Below are 17,220 nucleotides of genomic sequence, written 5' to 3'. Positions count from 1 at the left end.
GGACCCCACCCCCGGCGCCCCGCGCAGGACCCTCCAAACCAGAGCAGCGCGTGTGCAGAGGGACGGAGAGATGACCCCGAGGGTGGGACCGGTCGGCTCCCAGAGTCCTCCGCGGGGCGGGAGAGACGACTCTGCGGCTGTTCAGCGTCGACGGCGCCCCGGGGGTCAGCCGCTCAGGCGGCTGGAGACCTGGCCTGCCTGGGGCTGAATCCTCCCCACAGCCCCTTCTGGGCGTCCTGAACGGGTTTTCTGCCACTGGCTTAGCACGAACCTTTCACAGCACATGCAACACATAGTTAACTCAGTTCACTCATGTTCTCCCCGATTTCCTAATCTCGGACAGCGAATCCTCACGTATTTTAAAATAAAAGGCTCCTTAGGAAAAGACGCAGCATCCCCACCAAGGGTTCGGCTCCCACATCCCGCGAGACCCAGCAGGAACCAAGGGGTCTCCCCTGCGTGGGTGCAAGGGGGGACCCTGGGCGGAGCCCAGGAAGCCCCGTGGGACAGCTGTGGGCACCATCTGTGCAGACGAGGCCCAAGAGCCTCCCACGGGCAGACCGCAGACCTGCATCCTTCGAGGCCACAGCCCACACCCGTGTGTCTGCAGCTCAGGCTGCGTGGGGGTGAAGCTCCTGGGGGCCTGGGCGAGGCTTGTGTAGAATCAACACACAGAGGCCTCGCCTGGACGTGTGGCGGGTCCCCTCCCTGCCCCTCAGCTTTGAGAGCAGGCAGGGCGGCCGGGCCACATGGCCACCCCGCTGGGCACACAGCAGGCACAGCTGCCAGCGCAGCCCCGCGTGACCTGACTGGGGCCTCTCCAAGCGGCTCGGGTCCGCAGGGCCCAGCCCAGGGTCTCACCTGAGCTGTGGACCAGAGAGTGCTGGGGGGGAGCGGGTGCCGCACCACTTGCCCCTCCCTTCGCAGAGCCGGGCTGCCCTGGGTGGAGCTGGGATTGGGGCCCCGTGCTGGGATGGCACGGGGGCCTGCAGCTGGGGCCTGGGGGGCCCCTCGACAAGGGGCCTTGGGACCGTGGAGCACCTGAAGGGATGGCCTGCATGGGCAGGGCCTCCTCTGTGCCTGTGGCCCGGTGCTCCGGGCGGGGTCGGCCGCCCCGTGCGTTGCTAATTCCCGCCTGGCCGCCCGGGGTCTCTCGCCCGCTCTCCTCACGGACCCCCTGCAGGCGGGGTCCTCCCGGCCGCAGGCATCACCCATGCGAGACGACGAGTCAACCCGGGGCAGAGGCCAAGGGACTGCAGGGACCTCCTCGGCCGAAATTCCCATGCCAGGCCCACGTTCCTGTTTCACTCAGCGGAGGACCCGCTGCTGCCCCGGCCGTGGGGCTGCGTGCGCGCCGTGTGCGCTCGGAAACCCAGATGTGGCGACAAGGTCTCCGAAGTCCGTCTCCAAGTGTCGGGTGACAGGACCCAGAGCCCCAGACGCCACGTGTGGGCCAGGAAACAAGCTGGGGGGGGGGACCAGGGGGTGGGGGGTCGTGGCTGAAGCCTCCAAGCCGCTGCATCGGGGTGGGGGCCGCGTGGAGTCCCCGCGCGGGGTATCTGGGAACCCTCACCGTCCGCGCGGCTCCTCCTCGTGACCTTCTCCCTGCCCGGACCGGGTCGCCCGCACAGGGCAGGTCATCGCCCACGAAGCCCCGGAGGTGACACCGCGGCGGGCGGAGCCACGCGGCCCGCGGGCCCCCGTGCCCCTGCCCTGGGCCGGCTGAGCTGGAATGGGGCTGGGGTCGTGGGAGCTGGCGCACCCAGCAGCCTCGCGGCCTTCTGGGCCTCTGCACCTCCACTGCCTTCAAAGTAGCAGGTGTGGCTGACACGTTTTGGACACGCTGCACACACACCACACAGCACACACAGAGACACACACACCCCAGAGATACACACTGCTGTTTGGAAAAAAGGAGATTTTTGATAGCTTTTTTTTAAAATAAGCACTCATCCACAGCAGGAAAACAATGCCTCTGGGAAGGCTCAGGGGCTTCCACCTCCTTCGGCCACTCTTCCTCTGAGGGCAGAAGGTGGGCAGGGCCGCGCAGGGCACCTCCAGATCTGCCCTCGGTCGCGGCCCACAAGACAGGCCACGAGGGAGGCAGCGCGGCCCCAACACCCACCAAGCTCCCCAGGGATCCCAGGAGCCCTCCGACCCCCTGCCGACGGGAGACGTGCACTTGAACCCCACTTTCTAGCACCGGCAACTCCATGAATCTAAGACCAACCATGGAACCACATTAACCTTTTCCCAAACATGTCCCCAGACACAATGACACCCGGGGTCAGCTCATGGGCCTCACCCAGGAGGCTCCCTAACAGGCTCAGGCCCTTCAGGGACCAACAACACGGGAGACGGAGAAGAGCAGAGAGACAGAGACAGAGACAGAGAGAGACACAGAGAGAGACGGAGACAGGGCGGGAGAAAGGAGGGGAGCGGCCGAGAGGGGCTAGGGGTCTGGCTGGCAGCGTCGCATCGAATACAGCACGTCCCTCACTGATCTCACGAGTGACAGGACAGAAGGCCCTGACGCCGCGGCCTGGGAGAGAGGCTCAGCCTCTGAGGGGGATGGAGCCTGGGCTCGCCACGCTGCCCTCATCTGCAGAGCGGTCTGCTGAGGCCCAGCTTCCAGCTCAGCAGCGCCAGCCTCCCGCCTCCTCCCAAAGCAGCCTGAGGAGTGACCTTGTTTGTAAACAGCAGGCGCTAATGAAGGTCAGCACAGCAGGTAACGGGCCCCCTCGGCAGGTGTTCCACAGCTTCTCCGAAGGAGTTTACATCACAGGGTAAACAACTCTGGGAAACTGGACAAATGCTTTTTTTGGCAGGAAAACAGCAGGTTGATTCTAGCGACCGGGGGTGGCGGGGTGGGGGGTGGTGAGGGAAGAAGCCCTCCAAGCCCATTTATCCGAGAGCTCATTCATCTTAAAAGGGAGGAACACCTGGGATTTTTACAGGAAAGTGCAAAGAGCCGGAGCTGGTGAGGAGCAGCGTCTGCAGTGACCGCAAGGCCACAGGGAGGGTCGCACACAGTAAGACCACGCGGCGGCAGCAGGAGGGACCCCAGCAGATGCCAGGGCAGCCCCCGAATCCGGAGTCCACTTAGGGACCTTCCAGTCCAGTCGCCAAGGTGCTCCCTCCATCACAAAGCAAACACACAAGAGCTCACGTCCGGGTGTAGACGCGAGCCACAGAGGCTCCAACCTGGATGCCTGGGCGCTCCCAGCGCCAGGGTCTCACCACTCACCCTACACACACATGCGCGCACACACCCCCACGTGCACACATGCCCACGCACGCCTCACATGAACCCCCCCACGCATGCTCACACACACGCATACGCACCCCCCCACGTGCGCACACATTCGCACCCCCATACACACACACACACGTATCCCCCATGCACACATACCACGCACACACATGTAAATGCACCCCACACGCATGTGTACACGCACCCCCCCCACACACACGCACCCCCCCCACACAACAGTCTCCTTGTTACAAAATCAGAAACTTCACACACCAAAAGCTAAGGTGCGGCTGATTCATTAAAATTTACAAAACGCTTATTTAATGAATTATTCATCAATCCTTGGCAGAAGCACCTACTGGAAAAACGTACTAGGACGATGACTCCCAGCCTCCTACAGGGACTCGGGAGGGAGACCAGGCGTCCCTCCTGGGCCCGTCTTTGTTCTCAGACCCCTGACCCTCCCCCAGCCGGGCAGGTAGGGGAGGCCACCCAGGGGAGGCCCACGGAGCCAGGCACCCCGTCTGCCCAGCCCTGCGTCCACGGGCGCCCAGGGCACCCCCACCCCCCGCTCCGCTGGGCACAGCACCGCCCCCCCCCCCCCCCCCGCCCCCATGTCCCTCTCTAGAACAAAGGAGCGGCCCTGGGTGAGCTGGGGACTGAGCTCCAGGGAGGAGGACAGGGATGGGAGCGAGGACAGGACAGGCAAGGAAGGGGAGACGCCCGCATGCCCACCCGGGAGGCTTCCTTTCGCGCCCAGCCCGCAGCCCAGGTCCCCTGTCCCCCCAAGGTCCCCTCCCCCTCGAGCACCATCCCCCGCCGGCTGGCGCACCTGTGCGGGTCTTCAGAAGCAGCCACAGCGCGGAGAGGTCCCGCGCCAGCAGGGAGAGGAGGCTTAAGGTCATGCTGTCGCCCGCGGCCGCGTCAGGAGGCGGCGACCTGCCTCCCGGAACGCCGGTGCTGGGCGCACAAAGGGAGGCGGCCGGGCCCCATGTCTGCGCCGCCCGCCCAGAGCGCGAGGGCCGCGCTCCCCGCTCTCCCCGGGGCCTCGGCTTCGCCCCGAGGCCGCAGCCGCGGCCGGTTCACCGCGGGACGGGGTGGCGGGGCTCCCGCGGCGTCGCTCCCTCCCGCGGCCGCCCTCCCAGCCCCCGCGGGCCCCGCGCAGCGCGTCTCCACTAAGCCGGCGGCGGAGGGCGGGGAGGGCGCACGGCTGCCTGGACCCGGCGGCGCTGCCCGGAGGCCCTTCCCGCGGGGCTGCGTGCGCCGTGCTGGGTGCCGGCAGGTCCTTGACAGCCAGACCTCGGAGCGCCGCCCCCGGGGGGCAAGAACAAGGAAAATGTGACAAGGGGGCGTGGCCACGGGCGAGGGGGTCCCGGGGGACCTCATTAAAATGCAGGGTTTGGTTCTGGGGGGACTCCGAGGAGAGGACGCCAGGCTGCTCTCCCGGGAAGGACCCGAGGGGCGGGTCCAGCCAGGAGCCGACCGTGGGCTGGGCCAGGGCTGGCTGGGCGGCCGCGAACACGGCCTGTCCTCTCCATCCCGGGAACACGTCGCGGACGTGCTCGCACCCAGCCTGGGCCCCGGCCGCGAACCCGAGTGGAGGCTGTGGCGCTTGCGGCTCAGGCCGGGGGCTCGGGTCCCTGTGGCGGCTGACGCACCGCATCCACACGCCCGTGGTCTGTCGCGCAGCTCTGGGTCTGACCCAGTCTTTGCTGGACGGTTCCTGCGTCTCCCTGGCTCCTCTGCGGCCTCCCACTGACGTGAGCACACGAATCCCACAGGCACAGCCCTTGTGCCGTCACCCCGGGAACACCGGGCAGATCGGGTGCTCACGCCTGACGCTCACAGCACGGGCAGATCCCGTCCTGAGCACAGCCTCCAGAGTCACCCTCGGGGCGGCTGTGGTCCGACCTCTTGGACCCACAGGCCACACGGCCAAGGCTGGCCCTCCTGCCCCAGGAGCTCCAGGGACACCTCGTGCCTCTACCTTGCTGGTGGACGCCTGCTGAGGGAGTGACCAACAGCCCAAGAGGGGATCGTTCAGGGACCCGACTCGCTTTCACCAGGAGTGCGTGGTTTTCACCAAGGACGCGGCAGAGGGAGGGCACGGAAGCCGCCCCCTGCCCCCCTCTTTCCATGCCCCGTGTCTGTGCCGCCGCAGTCTCTCTGAGGCCAAGACCGCGTGTCTCTCGGGCAGTCACACCACATGCAGGCTCTGTTCTCAGGAGGCGACAGCAGCCACATGGCCGCTGAGACTGAGCCAGGGCCACCTGCTGGCGCAGGGGACGGCACGGCGGGTCTCTGCCGGGGAAGCTCGCTCACATCCCGAGTCTGGAGGGGCTGCCACATTTGCCTGGCGCTCCTGGCCACCTGCCCAGGGGACGTGCCCACAGCAACTCAGGCTGGGGCAGGAAGGGCCACAGGTCCACCTGGGCGGCTCTCTAGGGCCTGGGGTCTCTGCTCCCATGCCTGCGTACCCACTGGTTCCCCACGTGGCCCTGGGCCACAGCCTCCACCCCAGACCGGGGCTGCCTCCCCCTCGCAGCCCACCGGGGTTTTCTCACTGCGCTGACAGTTTCAGGACCATGCGTTCCGATCCCTGGTTTTCACGTCCACCCGGTGCTGTGCTCTGGAGAGTGGGCCACGCACGGGGCGGGGGGTTCGAAAAGCAAGGGGACGAAGGGCGCACACACATTCCCCGAAGTCGCGGGGCTGACGGCTGCTCTGGGGACGGCTCTGTAGCCAGTGCCCTGGAGAGCCTGCCGGACACACGGCACTGGGGCAGCTGAGCCGGAGCCCAGAGTGGAGCCCAGACACACCCAACACGGGGCTCTTAGGCTGGTGGGCAGCTCGCTGCAAGGGGTGAGGGGTTTGTAACATCAGCCCTGATCAGCTGATGGTCAGTTGGTCACTTGCCTCGAAAACGGGCCAAGTCCCAGACCTCGTCACACCTCCCCTCGGCAGATGCACCGTGGAGCCAGCTCAGGCCCCCAAGCTCGCCCAGGCCCCGTGCCCCAAGTATGGAGCCAGGGCTGGGCCAGGATGTATTCGCTTCAGCGTCCTCGAGGTGTCAGGTCAGGTGATTCTGCAGATGTTCAAACCTTTTGACCTTCAGAAAGGGTAATTTTATACGGCCTCACCCAGCAGTACAGGCACGCACGCAACCAGTGCAAGAAGGAGCAAGAAGCCGCAGCAGGAGAGACAGCAGGGAAGGGAGGACGTGGTCCTGGCGGTCCTGCAGGAACCTGGGAGCTGCCGACCATGGGCCCAGGCAGACACGGGCCTTGCAGGGGTGGCCGGTGAGTGAAGAAAGGGCCTCTGAAGGGACCATCCTACACTGCTGGTGGGAACGTAGTCCCATTCCTGGGCCTCCATCCGGAGAAAACTATAGTTGGAGAAAGATGCCTGCAGCCCTGGGTTCACTGCAGCACTACTCACAACAGTCAAGACAAGGAAACAACCCAGATGTCCATCAACAGAGGACTGGATTAGGTAGCTGTGGTACATATACACACAATGGAATACTACTCAGCCATAAAAAAGAACAAAATAATGCCATTTGCCGCAACATGGATGGAACCAGAGAATCTCGTACTAAGTGAAGTGAGTCTGATAGAGAACAAATACCACATGACATCACTTATACGTGAAATTTAAATATGACACAGGAGTTCCCACTGCAGTGCAGTGGGTTAGGAATCTAACTACAGACGCTCGGGTTGCTATGGAGGTGCGGGTTTGATCCCTGTTCAGCCGCAGTGGGTTAAAGGGTCTGATGTGGCTGCAGCTGCAGCTCGTATTCAATCCCGGTCTCGGGAACTTCCATGTGCCTCGGGTGTGGCCATAAAAATTTTTTTTGAATGACACAACTGAACTTACCTATGAAACGGAAACAGACTCAGATGTGGCGAACAGCCTTGGTTCCAGGGGTGAGGGTGGCAGAGGGACGGACTGGGAGCTTGGGATCAGCAAAGGCAACCTGGTTTACGTGGGACGGATAAAGGACAAGGTCCTGCGTCCAGCACAGGGAGCTGGAGTCAACACCCTGGGATGAGCCTCCCTGGAAGAGAACGTGGACGGGAATGTGCGCTCTGCTCCGCGGCGGAAACGAACGCAGCACCGGAAACCAACTATGCTTCCGTCCAAAACAGAAAGAAAGAAACGGCTTCTGGCCTGAAGGCTGTTTGCCCAAGAGGAGGGCAGGCCTCTGCCCCCAGGAGCTGGCGCACAGGGAGGTCCAGGGTCCCTGTGACCCGCAGGGGCTTCCTTAGCTAGAGTCGCCGCTGTGATGGGCGTGTTTACCCGAGAAAGTGCATCTAGGTCACAAGATGCTGAGGACACAGCGTGATCAGCACCGTGCGAGCCAGACGGTGGGCCCGGCCGCACCCTGGCTGCACCTGCCTTCCCCAGCTGGTCCTGGACAAGCGCAGGACCCGGCAACAGGCCCTCGTTGTCAGGGAGGCGAGAGGCGCTGGCCAAGGCATCCGACAGGCTCCTTGCAGGCGAAACTGCATTCCCTCGAACCCTAGAGAAATACCTGTAGAACCTTCTAGTAGGCTCCAGACCCCCGGCCATGCAGAGAGCAGGACCAAGGCGCCAAGCTCTCCAGCCACAACCACAGGCGACAAAGTGGGAGGGGCTGGCCCTGACGCACAGGTGCGCCTTGTTTGCTGAGGCCTCCCTCCCCACCTGGCCCTCTTTCATCGTCATGGCAACAGTGAGACAGGTGTCCCTGCTCAGCAAACCTCGGGCGGCAGGGAAGCTGGACACAGCGGTCCTCCTCATGCCTGCTGGCCACCAGCCCCTGCCTGTCCTCACCGTCCCCTCCCCGTCCCATGTTCTGTCACTGTCCCCTCCCCGTCCCATATTCTGTCACCGTCCCCTCCCTGTCCCCTTGCCAAATCCTCCCCGTCCTCTCTGTCTCCTCCCCCTCCCCTCCATGTTCTGTCACCGTCCCCTTCCCCCCCGCCCCTGAGGCTCCGCCCTATTTCTTGGGTCCTGCACCCCGTCCACTCGGCTCTTCTCAGCTGACCACACCATCCCTGCCCCCAAGGTCAACCTGTGGTCACAGGACAAGAAGCAGCTTTTTGGGGTGACGGGAGGCCCTGAGGAGCTGACCCAGCACGGGGGTCCCTCCTGGCTGGACACCACTGCCCATCCCTCCCGGGCTTCCACACCAGCTCCAGCCACAAAACACTGTGACCCCAGCAAGGCATGCTGGAGCCCTGTCCTTGGGCCACGTGCCACTAACCCCGGGACTCGAAGGGAGGCTGGGCGGCCACCAGGCGAGGGCTCGTGGGCAGCTGGGCCCCGGGGAAGCAGTCAGCTCATGGGGGCACCACGCTTCCCTGTACCCAGCGAGCGGGTCTGCGGCTGCCCACTCGAGTCTTAAACTAGTGCTCGTGGAAGACACCCCCTCCTGCCCACCCCCAGGTCCCAGGTCCCGGCTCGGGGTCTATGGGTCCCGCCCGATCCCAGGCCCCACGCAGTCCCTCCCTCTGGACCCTGTTACCCACCCTGAGGCTTCCCCAATGCCCCTGGTTTGGTCTGGAGCCTGGACTACAGTCTCCTGTGAAGGCAGGTGGGTCCGCCCACCCCCACGAGCGCCCCCCACGCCGGCGCTCAGCCCTGTCCACGTACTTCGGACCCTGGAAGGACGTCTCTTCCTCGTCCTCAACCCAAGGCGCCCTCTGGGCCAGAGTTGAGAGCCAGCCAAAGATGAGGGGATGTGGGCATGTGGTCATGGCACGTGCCAGGAGGGCAGCCACCAGGCTGTGGCCCGGGTCACATGGCCCCTTGGGTGAAGGGTGCAGGCTCACGGCTGCTGCGGCCGCTCCCTCCGCACCTTGGGTTCCCCCGCCTGCCCGCGGCCAGGAGCTCCAGACCGAGGCGCCTGGCTGGCCCTGAGCCCGCACACCTCAGACACGTGCTTCCTGTGACGTGGGGGTCACAGAGGCTGCGGACGTGCGCTGGATACGGGCTCCGACCGACCCCGGTCTGTGGGTTCTAGCGCCAAGGCAATCAGGAGGTCTGACCGCCTCTCGTGGGAAGGACTGGTTTCTGCCAGGTGCACGTAGTCATGGGCAGCCCCAGATGGGACACGTGAAATCAGGGGCCAAACGTAGCCCCAGAGCAACAAAGACCCAACCACCTGCCACCCTGCAGTCCGGCACCACTGCGGCAGTGCCGTGAGCCCAGGACGGGGCCCAGCTGGACCACAGCACCTTAGCCAGGGTAGCCGCTTCTCTCCAGTGTCCCTCAGATGTGACTTCGACCCGATTCTGGTGCCTGATCACTGTCCAGGGCTGCACCCCCAGTCCCTCGTCCCTCAGGGCCGCCCAGCCGCCTTCCCTCTGGACACCACTGGACAGGAATTTTCCTGCACTTCCGTGCCCTGCGCTCCAGCTAGTTTAGTGCATCTGCTGACCCCGTCAGGCAGGGACAGCCCAGCCGTTTCGGGGTGGCCTGTCGGGGGTCACAGAGGGCTGTGCTCCAGGCCCGCTCTCTATGCTGACTCTTGGCTGGTGTCTCCTGCTGCACAGTGACTGTGCAGAAAGTCCCACCACAGGTGCCCTAACGCTCTCCGTGCTGGCCTCAGGGACCAGGGGCGGAAAGAGGACAGAGTCACAGGGAGGCCCGCGGGGGCCACACGGAGGGAGGGCAGCCCGAGGGGCTCAGGACCCCTTCCCACAGCTCAGGAAACAGGGGAACCGCCCGCAGGGCCAGGAGCAGGGCTGAGCGGCCCAGCCACCTCCAGGAGCGAAACAGGAAGAATCTCTTGCCGGATTGGAAAAACAGATACCATCGCTGCCTCCCGGGGCGGGGGCGGGCCGGGCGGGGCCCATCACTCCCCGCCTCCACCCGGGCGGGGACAATGCTCTGATTGTTCTACACAAGCTGTGACCTGGACAGAAATGGCCCGTCCTTCTAGATCCACAGCTCTGTGTCACAAACCTGATCAGTCCACGCCGCGTGAGGGCAGGTGCAGGGCAGAGAGCAAACACAGCTGGGCCTTGGGTTAAATGAGAGCCACCTGAGCCAGGATGGGCGGGGACGCTGGGCTGGCCACACCTGGTTCAGGGACGCCCTGGGGCGCAGGGCTCAGAGGGCCACTCTGCCCCCAGAGGAAAGGCAGCAGCACCCCACCCGCCCACACCTGGGGGCAGAGGGGCTCTGGCTGGGGAGTTTGGGACTGGTACAGAAGTGACACACTTTTCTGGGCTGGACAGTGTTCTCGGGATGCTGGACTCTAAATCCGACCCCTGAGCTGGTCTGTCCTCTTGACCAAGCTGTTGGGACGAGGAGATGTGCCCTCTGGGGCTCACAACCCACACGCTCACAGGATGGCAGGGCCCCGGGCGAGGAGGAACCAGGGTGTGGGGTGGGGACCGCCTGAGCCCAGGGCGGGCGTGTCTGAACTTCCTGGGGGTGGTGGGCGGGAAGTGGCGGCTCAGATTCCAGGCAGGAGGCCCGTCTGACTGGTGCCAAGACGTGGAAAGGCACTGGCTGGTGGGCGGGGGCTTGGGGAACGTGGGGCGGGCGCCAGATCCGGACGCGCGGGTCCGGGGGTAGGTATGAGGGTCTGCGTGGGGGCACGGGGGAAACTGCGGGAGGAGCTGGATGTGTCGGTGGGGGACCCTCAGCTGGGATGTCATTACTCGGCCACCGGGAACCCGGGAAAAGGTTCGATCGGCAGCCCGGCACAGCGGGTTAAAGAAAACTCCGCTTATGTTGCTAAACTCTGAAGGAAACATATGCTTTGTTTTATTTATTTCTATTTTACACGCTGCGCCTGCAGCATTTGTAAGGTCTCAGGCCAGGGGTTGGATCGGAGCTGCGGCTTCAGCCCACACCACAGCCAGGGCCACGGCAAGGCCGGATCCTTAACCCACGGAGCAAGACCAGGGATGGAACCTACATCCTCACAGAGACAACATCAGGTCCTTAACCCTCCGAGCCACAGCAAGAGCTCCTGAACACGGTTTAGGGCACAGAACCTGACTAAAACATCCTTGGGGGCTTGGGCCAGCCTGAGCTCCGCGGGGACGCAGGATCACTGTGGGGCAGGAGGAGGGCTGGGACCTGGGAGGGGCAGAGACCTCATGGGAGGGGCGCCTCCTGCTGCCCCACATCCAGCTCGGGTGAGTGGCAGGACCCGAGCGAGGCGCCCACTTGCCCCACAGCCCCTCCAGCTCAGGAGAAGCTGGCATGGGCAGCTGGGGTCACTCCGTGGGGGTAAGTGCCTGGCACCAGGGCCCTCTCAAGGCTCTGTGGCACACACAGAGCCAGCCTGCAGGACACACCTGCCAGGCTCTAAGTCAAGGCCCCAGCGCTGAGGCACAGGTGACACTCCCGCTGCTTTTCCTCCCTGCTCTTTGGTAGGTTTCAGGCACGCGCCTTTAGGGCACAGACCCACCCCACACCCTGTCCCTAACAACCTTTTCTGCCCCCTTGTCACCTTAGGAAGAACGGTGGACGTGGCAGGTAAAGCATCTGAAAAGCACCCCACACCCCACACCCTGTGCAGAGCAGCCCCGCCCGCAGAGCAAACAGCCCGGCCTGCCAGGTGTCCTCCGAGCCCGCGAACGGATGCGGCAGCAGCGCCAGCAGGAGTCGCGGTGTGGACCCCAGACACACAGGCACACCTTCTGGGAAGCTCTGGCCTCGCTTCACACCCCCGCAGCCCCCCCAGACACAGACTCCTGGGAGCCGCCACCTCTGCCACTTCCGCGCCTGCGGGGGGACGTGGGACCGTCTGACAGAGGTCCCCTTGGCGCCCCTGCCCTGCCAGCCCATGCCCTCCCCACGCACCTGCGCCCACCTCCACGCCTCGGCAGCAGCTCTGAGCCCCCGGCCGCTGCTCTGGGCCCACCTGCCGCCAGCAGGGCCGCGTCCAACCACCTCGGGGCCGCCTGGTTTCAGGGCAGAGCTGAGCTTTCCGAGACTCAGGCTCAACCCCAAGGCCCCAGAGGTTGAGTTTCGCTTCCCCGTGGCCACTCTGACTCCGTTCTCAGTCACCAGTTGAGTATTTTTAGCTGAGGACACCCGCTCTGTGGGTGCTGCTGTCCCGTGAGCAGCAGTCCCAAGGGAGCCGGAGGAGGAGGCGGACATTAAACAAAAGAGGGAAAAGAATCCAAACGGGAGCTGCTGCCTGGATGAACCTCAGGCCAGGAGCCTCAGGGGCACCTGGGCTGCGTCTGGGGCAGTGCCCACCCCGCCCCGCGGCCACGGCGTCCACCCCTCCATGCGAACAGCTCGGAGTTTCCACCTGGATGAGACGCAAGCAGAGACCCTGCAGCGCCCCCAGGCCCAGGCCCCTCCCACGGCAGCCCCTCCACCATCCCGTCCCCGCCCCCGCGGTGGCCATCCTCCAGGGAACCAGGGCTGCGGCCCAGGGAGGCGTCCGGACAGAACCACACACCAGGTCGGCTCACCCGGTGCCGTGGTGACCAGAAGTTCGGTTTGGTACGAGAACCGTTCTCCATGCTGTGACCTTCACACCTCACACTTGGGGCCGAGGGGCTGCCCTTGGCTGCGCCCCGACTGTGCAGGACAAATGATGCTGCTTCTGACGACTGCCCGACTCGCCTGTGAAGTGGGCGCCCTGACGCCAGGCTTACAAAAGCAAAGCTCTAAGTGCCATGAGATTCAGAGCCAGGGCCAGCGGCGACAGGCCTGGCTGGGACCAGTCCCGGTCACAGTGGCCCAGGGTGCTCCCCACAGAGGGGACGGACTCAGCCCAGGGCAGCAGCGTCCCCGCCCCTTGCCCCCTCACAGACAGGAGACCCAAGGCCGGCGGTGGACCAGGTCCTGCCAGGACAGCCCAGGAGGGTCCACGGGACTTGCAGCCGCCAGGAGGGTGACCCCAAAGCAGCTTTGTCATCGAATCACCCTTGGACGTACGAGACAGCTGAAGTTCCAATGAGTCACCGGCTGTGCCACTGTCACGGGATTGTCAGTGCCACGGAGCTGATGGCTCCGCTCTGCACTTTGGGGGCCTCCGCCGTCCAGCCCCCTGGAGGGTGTCGGGCTGCAGCTCTGACAGGCGCGGTGCTGGCTGTGCCAGGCTCAGTCAGAGGAGCCGACACAGCCATGCAGGGACAGCGGGTGAGAGGCTCACACAGTGTTAAGGGGAGGCAGATGACCCGGGACCACGGGGCCGCCCTCCCCGGTCAACCCAGGACACCCAGGAGCACCGTGCTCATGCCGCACAGCGGCCACCTCGCCACCTGCCCGTCCCAATACGCCGCCGCCAGTGACCCTGGAGGACTCACCCTCGGCGACAGACAGCAGCCAGGAGCACCACTCGCAGTAAATGTAGTAGCTTTTCATCTCCGCCACAGAGATCCAGGCAGCTGCCCGTCTCCCAAGGACGGAGCTGCTCCCCGCGGCCATCGGCCCCCAGCCGCTGAACTTGGCTCCTAAAACCCGCCTGGGCCCGTGGGGTTTACTTTCACTTCACCCCGGACCCGGATGAAGCATCGTGGGCAGTGACGCTCCCATGGCCAGCGCCTGTCACCCCACCCCGCGCGTTTACACACGGGCAGGGCGGCCTGGCCCGGCCCTGGGTCCAGGCACCAGGGCCCCTCTGCGGGCGAGGCCTCCTGTGCTTTTTCTGGGGGGCGGGGAGTGGTGGGAGGTTGACGAGGCTCACGCTCCAGGCCGCCCGGAGGCGCTGGCAACGTTAATCAGAGGGCACTGACCGCCAGCAGCAGCACGCCGCTGCCTCGTCCCGTCTGCTGGAGCCAGGAACAAACAGGCGGAGGCCGTGTTTGCTCAAGGAGGGTGAGCGAGGGGCACGCGGGGGCTGGGTTCCCCTCCCCCTCCCGTCCCCTCCAGACGTCCCCTCCAGGCTGTGCTGTGAAGCCTCGGCCCCACCTGGAGACCCTCCGGGGCCCAAGGGGAGCCCCTCGGCCAGGGCTCAGAGGTCACGGGGCAGAGTCTGCAGACCCCAACCAGCAGATGCCCAGCAAGACTCCCCGAGGTGCTGGAGTCCAAGCTGCTCAGACCACGGGGCCTGGGGGCCGGGGGCGGGGCAGAGCCCCAGGGCTCCTCGGAGCCCAGAACCCACAGACGCCTGAGCCCCGCCTGATACCCTCCTCGGGTCTGGGGGCATCGGGGAGCTTGGGGCAGTCAGAGCAGTGACTTCCATCGAGTTTCCTGAAATTTAAAATAATAAAAATACGAGCATCCCCAGACACCCTCAGACTGTGGAGCGTCTTACCCAGAGGGCTCCACGCAGCCCGGAACGAGACGCCGCCAGGCAGCCCTCTCCCCCCAAGGCGCTTTATCCGCAAGGGCACCTCTCTGTCCAGGGCGCCACCAGCTCGGCCGAGCTCCAAGAGCCAAGCAGAACAGCCACAGGGAGGGCAAGGGTGCCCCCACTTTCTGTTACTCCCGAAAAGATGGTGCCCGCTATGGGCGAGACCCAAAGGACCCAGGGCCGGTGTCGACTCTTCCCAAAGCTGGGCTCGCTCTCAGCCGCTCTGAGAAGGCCCTGGCCGCCCACTTCTAGCCTCGGCACAGACACAGGTCCCAGGGCCATGGGAACGGCAGCCCTGCGCCCTGAGACCTGGTGTCCCAAGCAGGTCCAGCTAAGCAAGGATGGTGGCGTGCTAGGAACAGTGGGCCAGGTCTTCACACTGGGCTCTCCTGGAACAGGTGGCAGAGCCCGAGCAGACGCTGGAACCACGCGGCTGCCTCAGGCTCTGAAAGGGCCTCACTGAAACTCAGGGCTGATTTCAATGTTCTTTTCCAAAAGAAAAGAAACAGTCCGAAGGCATCACCCGCTGTGTCCTGGTGCTTCTGGGCCAGACAGCTGATCGGCTGCTTTCCTCCAGAAATACCCTTTTTTTTTCCTGCATGTGACCTTGTGCTCAAACAGTTCCCTCTTTTTCATCAGCTGCCAGGAAGCGCCAAGGGAAACTCTGTGTCCGCTTGCAGCAAATCCGCTCGCTCACCTGCGTGTCTCAAGTGTATTATTTATCTGCTTTTTATATATCTACTTAGTCTTTTTTTTTTTTGTCTTTTTGCCTTTTCTAAGGCCGCTCCCTCGGCATATGGAGGTTCCCAGGCTAGGGGTCTAATTGGAGCTATAGCTGCCGGCCTACACCAGAGCCACAGCAACGCGGGATCTGAGCCGCATCTGCAACCTACACCACAGCTCACGGCAACGCCGGGTCCTTAACCCACTGAGCGAGGTCAGGGATGGAGCCCACAACCTCATGGTTCCTAGTCGGATTCGCTAACCACTGCGCCACGACGGGAACTCCTCTACTTAGTCTTTTTAGGGCAGCACCCGCAACACAGGGAAGTTGCCAGGCTAGGGGTCCAATTGGCGCTGTAGCCGCCGGCCTCCACCACAGCCACAGCAATGCGGGATCCGAACCACATCTACCCCCTAGACCACAGCTCACAGCAATGCTGGACCCTCAACCCAGCGAGGTCAGGGATGGAACCACATCCTCGTGGATCCTAGTTGGGTTCGTTACCACTGAGCCACCATGGGAACTCCCGCTTATCCTGCTTTTTAAACGTCAGTTCCACTTCTGTATAAAACTGTCCCTGATAACCAGAAACACGTTCCAACAAAGACCCTCAGTTCTGAGTCCTGCGGCTGGTCTTCCTGCCCTGCCGAGACCCAGTCCCAAACGCCCCAAAGCAGGGCCCCCCACACACACTGGAGGCAGCAGGAAGGTCCCCTTGGCGGGCAAAGGAAACCACGGCCTCGCAGCCGCGCTTCTCCCTGGGCCCTCACCTGCTGAGGGAAGTCTGGGAACAGACCCGAACCATCCACGCTCACCCAAAGGAAAGTGGTGGGAGGTATGTCCGCAGGGACGCAGAGGCCAGCCTGACCTAGGAATGATGGGGGGGTGGGGTGGCGAGGAAGGAACCAGGACAAACTCCCGGGCAGGAAGGAAAGCTGCAGAGGGATGCTTCTGGAGCAGGAAAAAGTGAGGTAGAGAAAACCTAGCCTGGAAATGCGGGGACAGAGCAGGGAGCGGGGACAGAGCAGGGAGGTGGGGGGACAGAGCAGGAGGTGAGACAGAGCAGGGAGGTGGGGGGACAGAGCAGGAGGTGGGGGGACAGAGCAGGAGGTGGGGGGAACAGGGCAGGGAGGGGGGACAGAGCAGGGAGGTGGGGGGACAGAGCAGGAGGTGGGGGAACAGAGCAGGGAGGTGGGGGAAACAGGGCAGGGAGGGGGGACAGAGCAGGGAGGTGGGGGGACAGAGCAGGAGGTGGGGTACAGGGAACCACACTGACCAAGGCCACATAGGTCACAAAGAACTTAACTCCCAGCATCCACCCCGGATCCTGCTGACCAACGGGCAGAGCACAGAACGAGGCGTCTGCCAGGCGCGTGAGGACGCGAGAAGCTGCTCTGGTCACACGCCATCCCACCCCCGTCTCTGCAGCCCCCGCTCAGCAAGAGGATGCTTTGGGTCCCATTTGGCAGTAAGGGGACAGCCCTGGAGCCCCAGATGCCCTGCCCTGCACACACTGCTGGGGAGTGGGGGGCAGGATCAGGCCCCGGCCTCGCCCCCGCCCCCAAGAGGCCTCAGGATAGTTCAGTCCTTCCAGGGTCAGGGGTCCTGGATGCCACCCTAACACCCAGAGCTCAGACCCCCAAGGCCGGGGCGTGTCCGGTCAGGTAACTGGGGGACAGCGGGCTTGGGAGGGGGACGCCAGAGGCAGGAGGCGGGGTCACACGCAGCCCTGTGACAGCCCCTCGTGCTGAGTTAGGGCGGCAGCCTGTGGACCTGGTGCAGGGCCTGGAGTCCTGAGCGCTGAGGAGCTGACCCAGAACCACAGTCACAGAGCCAGCAGCGTGCGGCTGAGCCGCCCCCGGGCACCGGCCACGCGCATCCTCCCAGGTGCTGACCACCGGCTCCGACCTGTCATTTCTGACGTCCCGCATGCAGCACACACAGATGTCTGTCCAGAGAACAGAGTCCACCCTGGCACCC

At 64.4% G+C, this 17,220-nt stretch overlaps 1 protein-coding gene and 1 long non-coding RNA gene across 33 annotated transcripts in view; one reads left to right on the top strand and one right to left on the bottom strand.

The window, feature by feature from the left end:
• MCF2L (MCF.2 cell line derived transforming sequence like) overlaps positions 1-17,220 on the bottom strand; it is a 97,442-nt gene that overhangs the window by 47,748 nt on the left and 32,474 nt on the right. For 3 of the 31 annotated variants that reach the window (XM_021065956.2, XM_084982354.1, XM_084982357.1), the window contains exon 1: positions 13,528-14,008. The exons of 22 other annotated variants lie outside the window; for them this stretch is intronic. In XM_021065956.2, coding sequence (XP_020921615.1) covers positions 13,528-13,648 — 121 coding nt within the window. In that variant the 5' untranslated portion in view covers positions 13,649-14,008. Of the gene's footprint in view, positions 1-4,085; positions 4,428-7,132; positions 7,314-7,790; positions 7,880-12,074; positions 12,213-13,527; positions 14,009-17,220 lie in introns of those variants that run through there. 6 more of the 31 variants (XM_021065958.2, XM_084982355.1, XM_021065970.2 and 3 more) reach the window with 4 other exon arrangements.
• On the top strand, positions 10,197-14,453 carry LOC146398741 (uncharacterized). 2 transcript variants are annotated; one of them, XR_014819992.1, is made up of 3 exons: positions 10,197-10,821; positions 11,052-11,193; positions 11,717-14,453. It is a non-coding gene; the product is annotated as an uncharacterized LOC146398741 (long non-coding RNA). The 2 variants fall into 2 exon arrangements; XR_014819991.1 differs by lacking the exon at positions 11,052-11,193 and having other exon boundaries at positions 10,707-10,821.

Source organism: Sus scrofa, chromosome 11 (assembly GCF_054392235.1).
Source record: "Sus scrofa isolate SSC_HxYL_T2T_F1_AM1 chromosome 11, Sscrofa_HxYL_maternal_Yorkshire_Landrace_v2.0, whole genome shotgun sequence".
Taxonomy (NCBI): domain Eukaryota; kingdom Metazoa; phylum Chordata; class Mammalia; order Artiodactyla; family Suidae; genus Sus; species Sus scrofa.
This window is presented reverse-complemented; position numbering and strand designations above follow the sequence as displayed.